Source organism: Clupea harengus, chromosome 10 (assembly GCF_900700415.2).
Source record: "Clupea harengus chromosome 10, Ch_v2.0.2, whole genome shotgun sequence".
Classification (NCBI taxonomy): Eukaryota; Metazoa; Chordata; class Actinopteri; order Clupeiformes; family Clupeidae; genus Clupea; species Clupea harengus.
The window spans coordinates 27,977,430-27,995,091 of NC_045161.1; the positions used below are offsets into that span (position 1 = coordinate 27,977,430).

The following is a 17,662-nucleotide window of genomic DNA, read 5'->3' on the forward strand; positions in this document are numbered from 1 at the left end:
CATTGAATTGGACAGACAGACATACAGACACACACACACACACACACACACACACACATACTAGAGTATCTATTTGTTATTATCGAAGTGATGAGTGATGCAGACTGGGCTCTGTTTGGATGTATGGCCCTCTGAATGGGAGCTTGCGTGGATGCATGCTGTGTATTTATATGACATCAATGGAGACTCCGTTATTGTTCACAACCTTGATGAACTGTGAGGTTTCCATGGCAACTGTGCTTCATAGGTTGGCTTGGCCGCCTCACGGAGGCTATAAAGCAGCTCCCGGATAGCAGCTGACACCGGTGCAGGTCCGGGTCCAACCCGGCACTTCTGCTCCAGATCAGGGTCCAGAACCCCTTCCACAGTCAGCTTCCAGCGGTACTGAGAGGACCGGATCACTATGATTCCCACTACATTTCTGAAAGCTGTATTCTACTGACAGGTCTATTCTTTGTTGTCCATGAACTTGAACTCATTTCAAACAGGCAACATGACACCAAAAGGTATACGGGAAAAAGGAATCTCACCCAATTCAACCCCAATTTGGACACTTTTAAAATATTCAATAGCAACAAAATAAATACAGAACAGATATACACACAGGTCTCAGATCAGAGTCATAGTGCATCCTCATATTGAAGGTGTGTTACTTGCATAAAGCTGGTAGGCTTTTATAATCCTCTGATATTACTGTGATTGCTTAGCTTTATTGGACAACTTCATTGTGTTTTATAGCTGAAGGAGATACTGTATAGCTTAGAAATACATCTATCTCAGCAACAGGCAAACAGAGACATCTGCTATGATTGAGTCATGTTAGAGTATCATTTGCTATTTAATTCCTACATTTGGGTATCATTGGTGAAATCAATGTGGCACAGTGCATGGTTATTGTATCGTACTGAAAACCATCCATTGGATAACTTTGGGTCATCTGAGGCAACTCTGGGAGAGATCATGTCAGCACAGATGTATCAGTGGAGGTTAAATAATGAAAATGGATTCAAATAGATTTCTGCTGCCTGTGAGCAAAGTTCAGTGAAGAATGTGAAGTGTCCTGTAGCAAGACATATTATTGCCCCCTGCTGGAGAATGGAGATGTTTTTTCCCCTCCCTAATCCATCACCAATTTCAGATTTAGGTCACTCTCTCTCGCCTTTCCTCTCTGTCTGTCCGTCTCTGTCTTTCTCCCTCTCTCTTACTCTCTGTCTCTCTCTCACACACACACCGTCAGACATCCACACACTCACTTTCACACACACACCACACACACACACACACAATCACACACACACTCACTCACTCAGGTACAGACAATACGATAAATAACATTAATAATTATGACACTTAGTATACTCACTTATTACATTTTAAAGTTGTTCATGCAGTATGTCAGGTTGAATGTTTTGCTGTTATTTTGTTTGATGGCCTTTTATTGTTTAACATATTTGTACACAAATCCTGAAGTAAAAACAGTCTAGGGACTTTTGCTGCTAATATAGAATGTACTAATACTGCCATCTAATGTCTGCACACCAGACACCCAGTGTGTGAAGGACAGCACTAGAAACCGGTGAGCTGTGAGTTTGACTGAAATGTGTCGGAATACATTCTCCCTTTTCAAACTTTAAAAGAATTTTCTTTTTTTAACATTTTTGTTTGTGTTTTAAATAAGCCTTATCAGCTGTCAGTACCTGTTAGTGATGTGCAGATGTTTCTGTGGTAGTGCTAACAAGCGTGCCACAGAGCAGACAAAAGCAGACCTTTCCAGAGTATTTATAACATCAGTTTCCACTGGAAACTGGTGATGCAGGCGAACGGCACAATCCCACACAGCGGAAGTGAGAAAAACATCAGCGGTAACCCAGACAAAGCCTCTGAGAGCTGGGAACAAAACACATCTGTTCATTACCTCAGACTGCTGGAGTGCTACCGCTCTCAAATGTCTCTGGATCACATGACTAATGCATTTTGAAATATTTAGTTTAGAAGTTAAGTTCACGTGTAAGTTTTGAACTGCAGAGGTTTGTAAGGGAATGACTTCTAATTACATTCTGCCTTTAATCACTTTCAAATGCTGTCAGGATGATTTAACTCATCTTTAACAAATGGCTAGGTACGTTTTTAACCAAAAGGAAGAATAATTATTTTGTCTTAGTTTTAAGATTCATCTCAGGAAATGATTGCATTTTAGTACTTCAAGTTTTCAATGTTTGAGCTATTTCTTGGTAACAGAATGAATTGGGTTCTACCTTGACCAGAAAGGAACAATAATCCCATTTAAAGAAATCATAAATCTACATCCTTGAGAGTCTTGGGGATTAAATGGATTATTCTGGTTTGCGTGTCCATATTGCACAAACATGAATGCATGAGGCAGCAGGTGTTGCTGAAGGTGTCTGATGCTGACGGGGATTCCTGCTAGGACTGTAGCAGACGCCTGCAGAGGCTTAGAAGACTCTAATTACTGACTGGGTGTCTTGGCTGGCACATGTAGACGCTGGTGCCCTGTCAACCCCAAAAGAAGCAGCCGCTGGATAACTGCGAAGAAGCATTGTGTCGGTGTGGCAGGAACACTGTTGCTGTTGGTTACTATTTAGCCGATAAACATATCCATGTTCAAGACCATGTTGTTCAAGTCCGTTGAGGGGCCAGACATCTCAGACATCCCAGCAAGCTGTTTGGTTGTTTCATGCTGTAAAAATGTTTCTATGCATGCCTGATAGATCCTGCTTTCGGAGGAGCATCCAAAAACCAACACAATTGTTTGATTGAACATTTTGTATTTTATTTATTTCATGAACTTGCTTGAGCTAAGACCTGAATGGAATATTCACAGTAGACACTTTCTTTAAACTGGGATAGGGAATGTATGTGATAACATAATGTATATTCCTTGAGCTAGCATTCAGCGAGCTACAGTGGGTTTTGCTGTACTGAACCATGGCAACTGCTGAGTTGTTGTATTCCATCACTATTTCTGTATTTAAGCGGGCGACACCAAATGGTTACACACAACAGGCCACAATAATTACAACCAAGTGTGTCGTGAGCTATTTTGATAATCTTTAAGGTGTATCCCTTTACTTCAGCTCTATGAAAATGATTACTTCTTTGGGGCCTTAACGGTTTTTACTTCCTACTTTTCTGAGGCAAAGGCAAATCACCCATGAAATCATGCATGATTTCAGAACTCTGTGATGTCATCCACAGTCCCATGCTCTGCTCTAAAATAGAATCAGTTCTGGTTTTTGCTGCCGGCTTGGTTTCAATTTCTGTACAATTCAAAGAGAATGAATGAATGAATGAATGAATGAATGAATGAATTAATGGATGAATGAATGGATGAATGGATGGATGACAGATATAAAACCCAAGCCAACCAATTTATCAAACTGGCTGAAAAGGCTTCACACTCACTTTAGACATTTAATTGCGCCGAGTCTCTGTCACGTTCCTGCTTTTCTGGAAATCCAACATTTGAATCGGAAGAGCGATTGCTTGCCGATAGACCGTCAGCTGGAAAGAGCACGGTGTGTTAATATCAAATATGTAAAAAAAACATGTGTCATGTTTCATATGACATCCTTATTAACTGGTGGCTACCTGAGGTGTCTTGACTTCAATGTCAAAAGTTGCTGGTGATTCTCTCACCAACGAGGCAGAGACCTCATTGGCAGGGTTGGCGTCGTGTCTTTGACCGAACCCGAGCAGGAAAGACATGCCAGGAATGTACTCCTCAACGCTGCGTGGAGAAGAGCACAACACACAAAGGCACGAGGCCGCCAGTAATTCAAATATTATTTTTTTTATAAAGAATCGGCAAAAAAAGCAGAGACTACTCATTTGATTAGCCTTTTTCAATTACTCTCCAATTACGTCCTCAGTGCCCTGCTAACGGTGCGATTGCCTGTGTTCCTGCAGCGTAATTAGTTAAAGCAAGCCCTCGCTGGCCGTGGGTTACATTCCCAGGGACCTCATATGAAGGCCAAACGCACACCTGCCCTTTCATGTGTTGCTTTGGTTGAAAGCAAATACAGAAGCTAGGGCAGGGACTTGACTGGTTGTAGCTTTTGTGTTTGCGCAAAGGGGGTTTAGCCTCCATAGAGCACGCTATTATCTCTGATTACCCCTCGGACTAACATTCACACTGGTCACAAAAGGGATGCTTAGAGTTAAAATGAAATTTGGCTGTTCAAAAGCCACCAAATTGCCATGGGGTCTCCTAACAATTTCATTAATATCATGAATTTGAGTGTGTGGGTGTGAGTGTGTGTGTACCTTTTACCAACATTTGTCATATATGCTGGTAAATTGGTCCATTTGACTTTGGCTGCAACAGCAAGCTTTGTCCCGGCCTGGTATGTCTTGGCAGCCATCACATCCACGTCATATGACTGGCATTCAGCTCCCCATCTTAAATGAATCTAAAACAGAAACGTCAACAGTGACAATCCCAACTTTAAACAGCTGCAGGCATCTGGAAAACATACTGTCAACTACCAAACTACTAAAACTACCAAACTACTAAAACTATAGCCCTTAAAAGTATTGGAAAATACATGGTCATATGACTCCACAATTCGTCTCTTACAGAGAGTTTTAAGATTAATTAATGCGATATGTATCTTTTAACAAATATTATTTCTTCAGCTGAATCATCTTCATTAACTTATTCGGGTGCAAGGTCTGCCTGGTGCTTTATCATGTTTGCACATACACTGTGTGAGAGAGCATAACAAGAGATATAAAAGTTATGCATCTCACAACTGATTCAAGTTTGTAGCAATACAATATTCCAGTACTTACATATGCAGTCTATGCATTATACTACATTAATGGTCTTTGAAATGCTCTGTCACCTTTGCAGACTCTTCAGCCTTGTCCACATGGGCATCCCCGCACATTTTCCAGTTGGTCTCCTCACCCACTTGTGAGATGATGAGTTCCACGTCGTCTTTCTGGGGTGCGGGGAGGTAGTACACGGCTGCAGCATATCCGTCGGGCTTCATCCCCTCACACAGGGCCAGGGCATTCATGATGACCACAGGGTCAGGGGTACCGTCCAGCGACTCCTGAGAGTCCGTTTAAAAACAGATTTATTGGTCACACTTTATTTGGATGGTCCATCCTGACGACTATCTACAGATGGTCAGATCAAGAGGGTCAGTTTAAAAACAGATTTATTGGCCACACTTCATTTGGATGGTCCATCCTAATGACTATCTACAGATGCTCAGATCATAAACAAACTAGCTGTTGAAACTATCTGTTAACTACAATGTATGGTTAAGGCTAGTGCTAAGGGTTGGGTTTGGCTAAGGGGATATTCAGTGCACAATTAGAAATAACTTGAATTTCAGCAAACCATCTGTAAAGTCTCTACAGGTGGACTATACAAATAAACGGTTACCATTTAATAAATCTTGTTAATGAATGAATGAATGAATTAATTAATGAAGCATGTGTGATGTGAGTGCATGTGCAAATTCAGGATAAAGAATACTTTCAAATCACGTTATGATATTCATTGGACATGCTTGTCTTACTCTCTGGACATGACGGGGAAACTGGAGACAGGCTACGGACCTGAGAGGATTGCTCATTCAGTCCAGGTGCAGCGGTTTTGTTGGAGGACAAGTCCAAGAGTCGACTTGAATTCTATTGGGAGACATGAATGCATGTTTAGAGAATGCATATCTTAAGTCTGCTGCTGTGGTTAATCTCACAATTTAATTACTTGATATAAGCAAAATGTCACTGATTATTGATATGCACTCACTGTACCTTTAACCCTCTGTGAATTGTTTCCATTATCTGACGAGGGCTTGGGGTGTTGTCCTTTGGTCCAGCATTGATTTTAATTTGGATCTTGTCAACTGGTTTCTTTGTATTTGCTGTTCAACATTAAATGCAAGTTATTTGCACTGAATCCATAAGAAGAAGGTACTGTTAAACCCCAGGATTTCTACTTAAGGTAAAAATGTAGATGAATGAGCATGACTCAATTCATATTATAGAACTATATAGTACCTGGCTCAAGCTGGATGGCAAGATGGCTGTATCCCAATAAATAGTAAAGGGGATACTCATCGACATAGTGTGTTCTCTTGAGCTCGGCTTCGACACAGGCTGCAATCCCGAAGGGTTTAGCCTCTAAACAAACCTTTGACTGTGGGTTGTACACATCAGGCTCTTCAGTCTAAGGGACACAGGAGAGTATGTTAATGTGGTAAAAATCAGGCACTCTTGATGGACACCAAAACCAGAATTAATTGTGTGCCAGCCTTATGAATATGGACTTTTGAGAGTGGAAAGTCATTTAGAGATAAATGATCATCAGGAGGATGATTTACATATTAATGTGAGTTAAAAATATTGAAATGGTTTTAGCACTGTGAAGCCAGGGAGCCCCGATAGGTAATTAAAAGTCTGAGCAAAGCTTTAACCAGCCACTAATTCATGCCATCCAGCAATCAATAAAGGGAATGTATAAACTTAATTATACCAGCTCATCAGTGGATGTCTTGGGGAGCTGAGGAGGCAGAGAAGTCACTGCCGAGTTTGGCATCATTGGTGTCATCTTAGACAAAGATGGCTCTTCAATGTTCCTTGACACTGCATATACGTTGAAGCTGGTTAGAGAGAAGAGCATTTATTTATTACCTCTATTCACTCAGATCTTCATACATAAATAAATACTTTGCAACACCAAAAGACCACTTACTTGACTGCAAATAGCTCTGTAACCTTTTTGACGGGGTTAAAATCGATCTCGAATTTCCTCTGTTTGACATTCATTTTCACTGTGAATTTCCATGGCATGTTTATAGGGGTCTTGCTCTTCAGTTCTGTACCACACTGAAAAAGCTCTGTATTTATGCCATGGAAAACGAAATGGTCTTTTGTCACCCTGAAAAGGAAAAAAATGAATGTAATTCATAAAACATGTAGCATAAAAAGACACAAGATGGTTGACAATAAGAAATAAATGCATATCCATAATAAATTAAGAAAAACAACTTTTATAATCCATACTAAGTACAACTATAACACTTTAGAGATAACTTGTTTAGTTAAGTCATGACTTTCCCTACAGAAGTTCTGATGAAACAGAACCTTTTTTATAGGAATTGTAAGGGAATACTATGTAGATTTGTGTTGATAATCAGCCATAATTAGGGAATATTATGTAGATTATCAAGGAGAATTAGGGAGTTGGCACCCATCTACCAACTGATTAAGGATCAATGAAGGGAGTCTGTTTTGAAATTAGGAGATGCATTATACACATTCAGGGGTGTTGTCAGGGAAAATTATGAAGAACATCAGAATATTTTATGGGATTTTGGGGACTTTGTGTTTGTAAATGTATTTCTTTTTTCTTTGGTGACCAAAGTATGAGGCTTTCCTGCTTCCTTGTAAAGTTTTGTTTTGTATACACCCAACAAGAATTACTTCAACAATTTCCAGTCCAACAAAATCACTGGGTCCACTCTAGCATTCCCAGGTCTACTTATACCCCTGCTTCGAGGCCTCATGAACGAATGTGTTATTTGGCTATGAAACTGTATAATCTTAACTTAATCCTACCCAACAAATCCATCGGTTTCAAGAGTGATGTCTGAGGACAGAAGCTCTCCGAGATGCTCCTTCAGTGGAGGGGTAATAACTGCCTTTGCTGTAAAACATAACATTAAAACAGCGTGAAATATCCACTCAATGTCATCTTGATGAAACTGACCGTTATATCTTTGTGAGATCATGACACTGTGCTAATACTCCTAGCTACTGGCTACTTCCTTCTCGTGAAAGTATACAGTTTGTTATGTGACACTAGTTATTAGCGTCAGACTCTACCTGACCTCAAGCTGGTTTTGGATAAAAAAGTTTGCAAAACAAAGAGTAAATTTAAATCGTAACGCGCCAGATGCTTGCTCACCATTTACCGTTATGGCGGTCACGGTGGGGTAGTACTTGCTAATCTCAACAGGGAGTCCCAGGGTTGTAGTTTGAATGAGGCGAGTTTCTAACACCAGGTACGGCTTAGTCCAGTGCCATGATATCCCCTTCTGGAGATCCTGGATGATTTGCCAAACTGGACTCTCCTTCCCTGCTGTGGGACTCAGAGCCTGAGTGTAAACAGAGGATGAGACAAAACATTCTTCTCCATAATAAAACTATATAGTCAGATATATTGTACCATGATATGGGTTTTAATGAATATTAATCTTTCTAAAGTGGTTAAGGAATGTGATGAAATAATACGTTTACCAGAGAAGCTGAATGAAGACTTACCTTCATGATCTGCTGAAAAGTGTCTTTCTTTAAATCAGCAAAGAAGACTTCCTGTCCAAAGGCCCTTGCATAGGCAGTCAGCAGCGGCTTGTCTTTCGGAAGAGCCTTTGTGTCTGACAACTGAAAACGACACAATCAAAATTAGTTTAATTAGTTTAATTTATAATAAAATATATTTTGTGTTTGCACAGCTCTGAAATTGTCAGAAGAACTCACAATTTTCATGATGGCAGCATAGTCAGTGACTTCGATGTGTTCGAATGCTGAACTGGTGTCGGAGATCAACTCCTTGATTTGTTCTGCACGCACACCAAGCTGGCCCGATCAACGAGGGAAAAACTGAAAATGTTCACTTTGAAGAAGACTTGTATAGCATCCAATTAACACTTGAACTTTGATTAATCATTTAAACAGGCTTTTACATTACACTCAACAAACCATATGTTGTTAAGCAACATATATAACACAAGCTTTTTAGCAGAGTCTAATTATCAGTTACTTGTTACTGAATTTAACCCTGCAGCCAAATGTATACCTGTGTGTATTACATATTACACATAGTAGGAATAGATTATTTTCATACTGTTCTCAATATTTGAAGGGATTCTTGGCATCATACCAATAACTCGTTGAGCTTACCTCTAAAAGCTGGAGAATTCTTCCAATGAAATGGAATTTGCCTTTGGCCATGATGGCAGTGGGTATGATGTCTTTTGGGTTTTTGATCATGTAGGCCTCTGTGGAGGTGCCCATCAACAGGTCCTCTAAACAGTGGGAGATGGCACACTGAATCATGACCTTCAATGACCCTTTAGCCCCTCCATAATGTTAAACAATATGATGGTGTTTTTATAGTGATATTAAACAATATGATGGTGTTTTTATAGTGATATTAAACAATACGATGGTGTTTTTATAGTGATATTAAACAATACGATGGTGTTTTTATAGTGATATTAAACAATAGGATGGTGTTTTTATAGTAATGTTAAACAATAGCATGGTGTTTTTATATATCGATATTAAACAGTAGGATGGTGTTTTTATAGCGATATTAAACAATAGCATGGTGTTTTTATAGTTATATTAAACATACCACTAAACCAGTCCAAGTGTAGGAACTTGCTGTTGAGAAAACTGAAGCGTCCAAGTTTGGGGCCAAGGATTTTAACGGCAATATTACAAGCTGTTGACCTTCATAAAAATAAGACATTTATAGCATCAGCCTAAAGTCAAATATGTTCAATCTATGAAGATCATTTATTTTTTTATAGAATATGAATTAATAGATATAACTTGCGCTCACAGTTGCTGGTTTTCTGGCGTGAGGGATCTTGAAAGGCTCTTAATTAGAGAGAAGGCAAAGCTGGCCACCTGGGGGTCTTTCTCCCACAGCAGGAAGGTGGTGACCATTGACACCAGGGCGAGCGGTGGCTTGGTCTCAAACAGGATGATGCTGGCCTGGATGCGGATCTCAGCAGGGAGGGTCTTTGTCAGAAAAAGACTCAGGGCAATATCCTGAACCTGTAACATCCCAAACCAAGATACAAATACATCAGAGTGATGAGGAAATAATGATGAGAAAAAAAAACTATGAAAAGATTATTACTCTGATATTCTAAAGCACCTTTTATTTCATACATTCATATAAACTATAAGCAATGTTATTGTTAAATTATAGCATTATATGATACAATGCAGTCAGTGTAGTTTAGATTACATATACTTTAGATTAAAAATGCACTATATCTGCAATGTAGTAATTATTGTACTACTCTTCTGCTAAATAAATACTGACTTACAGTGTGGGGATCCCTGACAGTAAGGTGGCGAAGGGACTGGACAGCAGAGCTCACAACCCTGGTTGGCAGGTCCACGGCCTTAGGGGAGATCCCTGGCAGGAACTTGATGATGGTTTTGATGCTGGAGAGATGACCTGCGTTTCCAAGGGCCTCCAAAGCCTCCACCATCTCCTCCTCACTGTTCTTCAGGAGGGCATCATTGGCCATGTCCAGCAGTGGCTGTTCGAGGAAAATGTCCGAGGAGAGGATCAGAGGATGTTTTGAGACCAGGGAGTAATACAGATTTAAAAATGGTAAATGGTCTGCATTCATATAGCGCTTTCCTACTCATAGCGCACTCAAAACGCTTTACAGATTACTGCCTCAGGCATCTTCCCATTCACACACCGATGGCGGGGGCTACTATCTAAGGTGGCAAACCTGCACATCAGGAGGGGTTGGGGGTTCAGTGTCTTGCTGAAGGACACTTCGACACTTGGTTAGGAGGAGTCACGATCGAACTAGCAACCCCTCCGATTGCTGAACAACTCCTCTACCTCCTGAACGCCATAAACACCATAAGCAGTATTCGGTCCCGCTTTTACATTAGGTGTCCTCAAGACTGAATACACTGAAGCAATAATGCACACGGCCATATATTTAAGAGATTACTAAAGTGCATTTTTATTACCTTTATTACATCTTACTGACCATGAATACAACTATGAAGGCATCTTATTACAACTACGGTCACATAGTATGTAAGGACACTTGTATAATAAGTTATTATAATAAGATATTATCACATAATAAATATATAATAAATCATTAAAATAAGATTGTAGTATGTAAGAACACAGTTGATATTGAATTGGGCCAGGCTTCCCTCACTGTACCTGAACTGCCGTGGGTGGACAGGGCTGCATGTAGGCACAGAGTCTGTACACCAGAGAACCGTAGGACAGGACCACCGTGTGCCACAGAATGGGGTGAGACTTACTGAAAGGAATCTTCAGGAACTCCTACACGGAGGGAGAGAGAGAGAGAGAGAGAGAGAGGGAGAGAGAGAGAGAGAGAGAGAGAGAGAGAGAGAGAGAGAGATGATGCATTCATTCACAGTTGAAGAGGTTCAGAAATGCAAAAATGTAAAACAAATATTTTTCACTCATTTTTCATGTGAATTTGATCTTTACAGGTTTAAAAACATTTAAAGTCAGTTCTGTGATTTTACCTTTGAGATCTAAATTAATTCAAGGGTAACATTTAAGTGATTTCACGGGAAAAATGAAAAATCCATGATCTCTGATCTCACCTTTGACATCTCTACTAATTCAGGGGTGACAGTTAAGTGATGCAGTGCCACCAGTAGTGTCTGGCCGGCTTCGTTAGCTGACACGTCTGCTGCCTTGAATCTGTTCAGGAGGAACTTGACAACCCTCTCATCTGTGACTTCAACACTAAGGTCCAGAAACCATCTCCTGAGGGTCAAAAACAACACGGGTGAGACAGTGGAGAGATAATAGTTCCATTTCGTGCATATTCATCTACATATCTTAATTTACAATGAACATTCTCAAGGTACTTTGCAAAGCAAATCTCAGAACAAGGTCACAGGACAAAGGAAACCTCTCTTCTAACAGGTGGAGACAACGGACAAAACACAGCTCAGGAGATAGTAGCAACTCTCTAAAAGAGATAATATCAATAACATCCTCTACAGCCTTAATGGAGTAAGTGGGCTTCCTACCTGTGTTCGACGTTCCCTGAAAGCTGTTTCCACAGCGTTTCAAGGTCCTCGAGAGTGATCACCCTGAGGAGCTGAAACACGTCCACAATGTCTTCGCTGGTGGGGCTGTCCACCTGGTAGATGTTGGCCTGAGCCAGGCGCTTAATCATCTCTGTAATCTATCAGAAGGACATGGAAGCATTTATCATGAGGACAGAGTTTGTATGTAAAACAATGGATTCATTAGTTCATTTCTTAATTAACCTATTTACCTATTTTCCTACTAACCTAACCGATTCCTAATTAGTTGCCTAATTAATTGACAAATCCCCATGTACCACAGATATGAATCCATATTTTCAGAAGCTGTGCATAATGTTATGGTAATTAAGTCACAGCATGTACATTGTATTAAAACCCTTCGTTATGCAATTTACACACGCATATTATACCTAAATCCATTTGATATCTAGTCTGAAACCCAGATTCGTACAAACCATTCTTCAGAATTAGGGGAGAACAGGTCCAGCTGTAACAAGAGGACAGTTGCAGGCCTAATTTCTCAGGCCATGTCTACCATAATGTGATGGAACTCACAGACAACATGTGTGATGGCATCAGCATGCTACAATCAAAATGTAAGCTTGTGCCTCAGGCTCTGTCAAATATTATAGACAGAAATCATTTTGTGGGGTAAATTTGTAGTGTTCAAGTTTTGCTCTAGATGTTGCAGAATTGATGTGTTTTGACAGGAACACAAGTAACAGGTGGTTGTGATCAGTGGTTTCCAATCTATAATTATTAGCTGCATACAATTTGTTATATTCCAATTATCTTTCAGAAAAATATTTCCCGACATGGTAACAAATGCAATGGTTGTAACAAATGCACTCACTGAAGTTAGATGAAAATTAGAGAAAAAGTAAGGCACATGAATTAGTGAATTAGTGAAGTACATATAGAGAGACGAGAGGTGTATGTTGTAATAAATGTCCAAATGAAAGCAGTCACTTCTGTCGATTTTTTTTTGCAATGATGAAAAATACAACGCAAAACAAAAAGTGTTACAACTGTACCCGGTGTGTCCCCTACCTTGGGCAGTGGGCTGTCTAGTTTCTTCAGAACGATGGGTATCTGTTTGAGCTCAGGTCCGAACTTGTACACCAGATTGCCTCTGCTCTGTGTCGGGGGCACTGCGGGGTTCCCAGCAACGTCAGTCACTTTCAGTAGCTCAATGGACTTCCTGGGAAAAGAATGCATAAGTATGTACAACACAGAGATTATGCCGTGTTGATATAGGTATCCATATATAAAGTGACCATCTCTATATGTAGGCTATCCTATCATACAGAAATATCTGACACCTGCCAGCCAGTTGGGGGAAAAAGCAGTGGTCTGTCATATTGGTATAAAAAGAATATGTCCATAGACATATGTGTTATTTAAATACAAATAAAAGAATGTCTCACGTAGCAAACAGTCTGGAATTTCCTCCCTTGATGGTGAATGGAGAGAATATGTGGTATTCCTGGGCACGGGCCTTGGTGACCAGTCCTCCATCAGCGGTGGCTTTCACGGTGTAGACGTATTCAACACTCGCTACAATCCTGTCACCTTTCTAGAGTCAGTTGGCATAGTAGTGTAAGCACAGATATGGCCATTAAATAGATAGGATCCACGTTAATTTGGCACTATGTGGATGTTGACGTGTAATTAACTGAGAACTACAATGTGCCTCCTATATTGGTACATGTAATAAAAGTTTGTACTTGTTGTTTGGGTTTCAATAAGGTTTGGACGTAGGTTTGCTAATGTGTTGTATTGATTTCCTTATTAGATGGGAACAATATGTGTATTAGACGATAATTATGCACCAAATTGCTGACTGACCGCTTTGCTAATTTCATCCTCGATCGCCAGTGCCATTCCTGTGGAGACCTCTGCTTTCTGCCGGCAGCCACTGATATCAACTACTTGGGTCACAGCCAGCTCTGAGGTGTGTTCATCTTCCTCAATGACATAGTTGCTCTTGCATAGTCCGTGAATACCTTGCTGACCAGCGACATAAAGAAGCGTTTGCTACTCTTTCCAATATTTCATACATGTCAAAATAAGATCATAACATTTGATCTGTCACAACTTGAATGCTATATTGTAATTCGGATTTGAACGTCACATTCTAATAAAAAAATTAAAATCGAAGTTTATCCCAAAACATGGTGATTTACATTTTTCACAAAATGAACGTCATATTTTATGTTGAAATTGAAGTGGCACAACACCTCTTCGAGCTCATAGACTTTTTGGGTTGTCTTCACTGTTACTTGGAGGAATCCTAGGATTCCCCTCACGATGTTGACGATGGTATCAGAGACCCCCGTGGCTGCCTGGATGTCCACTATGCGGCCTTTGACGTATTGAAACGTGAGAGGTGCGTTGAGCTCGGTCGCAATCCTCTGGGTCAGTTTCGGAGAGGCGTAGAACGCATTCTTTCCAGGAATGCCGTTGAATTCCTCAAAGACGAAATTGGACACCTTAGAATGGGATGGAAAGATTCATTCGATCTCATATGAGAAGATATAGCACATGTAACCAGAATCAAATGTAACCATTTATAAAAACGTATTTTAAAATAAAGATTGTGTAATACATTTGCATATGGACTTATATATACGATGACTTAAATATTTTCCTTTCTTTTAAGTCATTTTGTAACATGAAGTCTGAAGACATTTAACTTAAAGCTGAAAAAAAGGGCTGGATGTAGAATCGACAGGTTCTACATAGAAATGCAACTAGGCATTGTCAAGTAATTAGATTGACTTTCACACTATTTTTCCATAAACCAGTTCACAGTCTCAATAATGTGACTGGTATACAGTGTACCTTTGCCATCGAAGCAGTGGTAGAAGCAACAAATTGATTGTTACAGGCCACGATGTCAAATAAGTAATGGTAGTAATGGTAGGATATCTGTGCTAAAATAGTGTATGTCAGACAGGCACACAGTCACCGTGACCTTGTCATCAGGCTTCTGTCTGTCTTGGCTAAACAGTGCTGTGAATGTGAAAACCACACATTGGCTGTCGTAGTGCTTAATGGACCAATGCAAAGGTGCTGCTCTCTCCAAGGACAGATTAGTTCACAGCACAACAAAGGTCATTTCTCTGGCGTTAGAGTCTATTCAGAGAAAGGTCACTCCATTCACGTGGTATCTAGCTCCTCTTGCATGACATCCTAGCTGACAAACATTTGTGCATTTCAAACACTGGTCCAGCTTTAGAAATGAAAGTTTCTAAATGCTTCCTTGTGCAACGACCTTAGGTATTAGGGGAGGGAGTGATACATTTTAATCATTTAATGATGGTCATAGCAAAGTAAACCATTTGGGAAAAACAGCCCAGGTTAATGTGTGCTGGCAGCTGCCACCCAACAGCTGGTAGGACTCAGTGAGTTTTGCATGTCGTATAGCTGGCTTTTTGAAGGGCTTACATCAGGGCTTTTGCATACCTGTAACTGAAATGCGACATCTAGCCACAATATTACACTTGTGTACTTGTTTTGCCATTACCTGAAGGAGGAAGATTTGCACTGATATTCCGGTTATTTTGGCGTTGCATTTCAGTCTTACACCAGATTCTGCCAGGTCTGGCATGCCACGTCCGATGTTCACCGCCCCCTCATACTGGAACTCGTAGATTTTCTTTGGGTTCAAGGCAGGCTCTGGAATACAAACTCTCATGATTGATTGGATTCTCGATAAGGATTGTTTTAACTTTTCCACACTAAAAGACCTCCATTGTGTGTATTCACAGCAACCTGCATTCCTAACACCTGATTGTTTGCTACACCCCCCCCCCTCCCCACACACACACCCACCCATTGTCACAGAGAGAACCTAAAGATGTTTGTGACTTCCAAGTTATGTGCCTTCCCTTGGTCCTCCTCTTCCTAGCTTACTCTCTCTCTCTCAATCTCTCTCTCTCTCTCTAACTCTCTTGCTCCTCTTCTTCCTAGCTTACTCTCTCTCTCTCTCTCTCTCTCTCTCTAACTCTCTTGCTCTTCCTCTTCCTAGCTTCATTCATACATTCAAATGTATTTGGTTTAATTGGCATCCAACCTGTTTATTCAATTGTTAATATTTACAGTTGTACTTATCCATTTGGTTAACACTTTACATGCAGTTTGGTTGATACCTGTAACATTTAAGCTTAGCCTACCATTTATTGTAGTGATAAACTGTACAATCACGAACAATCCATTTAACTCCTCATGTGCCATGCCATTACTTTGCCGTTATCTGATATACTGCTTGTTAATATTGGAGGTCATTTCATAATTTAGTCAGATTAATCATATTTTTACCACTCAAATTCCCTTATTTGTCCGATAAAGTTCAAACACGCTAAATCCTTCTAGCCTGGTGTTTTTCCATCGATTTGGTAACACTTTTGGCTGTCTTGAAATGTCATAATAATGTCATAGATTATACCAAGCGCTTTCAGAAGTGCTTTACACTGGTCGTGAAAATTCCTGAAGATGAACTTAAATGACTCTTAATTCCTCATGAAACCATATAAAACCACTGAAGGAGCATTCATGGTATACAGTCTTTATCATAACAGCCTCTTGGCATCATCATGAGAGCTTGTAGTACCCACAAATGTAATTTAACACTTTCATACATCAGATGGAACTGTCAAGATATGACATCTACAGTGACATATTCATGACACTATTATATAATTCTCATGACAGCGGTCTGAAGCGAAGTGTTTCTGATATTGTTGGCACATTTAGTGTTTACTCACCGTAGCTTAAAGCCTGGCATGCTGAATGGAGACACAACAGTTATTCTAGTTAGTTTCAACGGTAACAAAATTCACAACGTATATATATATATATGTGTGTTATTTACTAGAAATGCTCAGTTTTTATCTCGTATCTTCTTTTCTGTGTGTGTTTAACCTACCTGCCAGGCTGAGGAGGACACAGACGACGGAGCCCTGCATGGTGGACTCCAGCAGAATGATTCTGACCCTGACCAGTTCTTTTTATATGGGCTCATACCTCAGATGGCCTGTCAATAATTTTATTTCCAGTACCCTTGGGTACAGAATGGGACAGATTGACCCTGCTCGCAGTCACATGATACTAGTAGTAACTGTGTACTGTCATATTTCTTGTTTGCTGACAGCCTCAACAAAAATTAAATTAAACTGCAAAAATGTCACAAATATGCAATGCATTGATATGTTTACTGATTGGCTTACATGGTATATTATGTGGCAATACAGATCCACAGCAGAACAAACAGAGAAGGAGTGGACTGACACATGGGCAAAGGTGTAGCAAGGTTTAGAATGACCCATGGAAATGTCATTGAGACCTGGCAGGGGGAGATTACTCTGGAAAAGTACACAGAACCCAGAGAGAACAGACAGATGACCTTTATTCTGACGGTTCTACGCACAAATATTTATTCTTTGCCACATAAGAAGAGATTAGCATTATTTTAGGTAAAAATGTTTCCATAGCATGTCCTGCATTTATATAGCTGCGATTAAAACTTTGCTGTGCTGTAATGTTGACCAGATAAACTGCTTGTTGATTAACTGCTTAACCTTTTAAATTGGTAAATAATGACGTGAACAGCATTCCTATTGAAATATCATGGAGTATCTTAAAATAACTTTTACATATGTAGGTAAATGGAAGAAGTGCATTGGTAGCATACTAGTACTCTCATGAACAATGTTAATAAACTATAAATACAACTCAAAATAAACAACAACAATACCGAGAGATACAGTTTTCAAAAATCTTATTATTAAACATGATTAAGTCATTTAGT

General features: G+C 39.9%; 1 protein-coding gene across 1 annotated transcript; it reads right to left on the bottom strand.

Moving 5' to 3' along the window:
- Positions 1–2,769: 2,769 nt before the first annotated feature.
- On the bottom strand, positions 2,770–17,610 carry vtg3 (vitellogenin 3, phosvitinless). Its single transcript, XM_012821634.3, has 28 exons — positions 16,781–17,610; positions 16,620–16,640; positions 15,380–15,531; positions 14,091–14,342; positions 13,699–13,860; positions 13,278–13,426; positions 12,901–13,051; positions 11,830–11,987; positions 11,395–11,560; positions 10,979–11,104; positions 10,104–10,322; positions 9,608–9,825; positions 9,398–9,495; positions 8,941–9,065; positions 8,518–8,616; positions 8,302–8,421; positions 7,946–8,135; positions 7,597–7,684; positions 6,731–6,916; positions 6,512–6,638; positions 6,037–6,205; positions 5,791–5,900; positions 5,593–5,664; positions 4,866–5,078; positions 4,285–4,430; positions 3,610–3,748; positions 3,424–3,522; positions 2,770–3,278 (listed from the first exon to the last, which is right to left on the bottom strand). Exons 1-27 carry the CDS (start codon positions 16,818–16,820, stop codon positions 3,433–3,435), a joined length of 3,786 nt encoding a protein of 1,261 aa, XP_012677088.2. The 5' UTR covers positions 16,821–17,610; the 3' UTR covers positions 2,770–3,278; positions 3,424–3,432.
- Between the last annotated feature and the right edge of the window lie 52 nt (positions 17,611–17,662).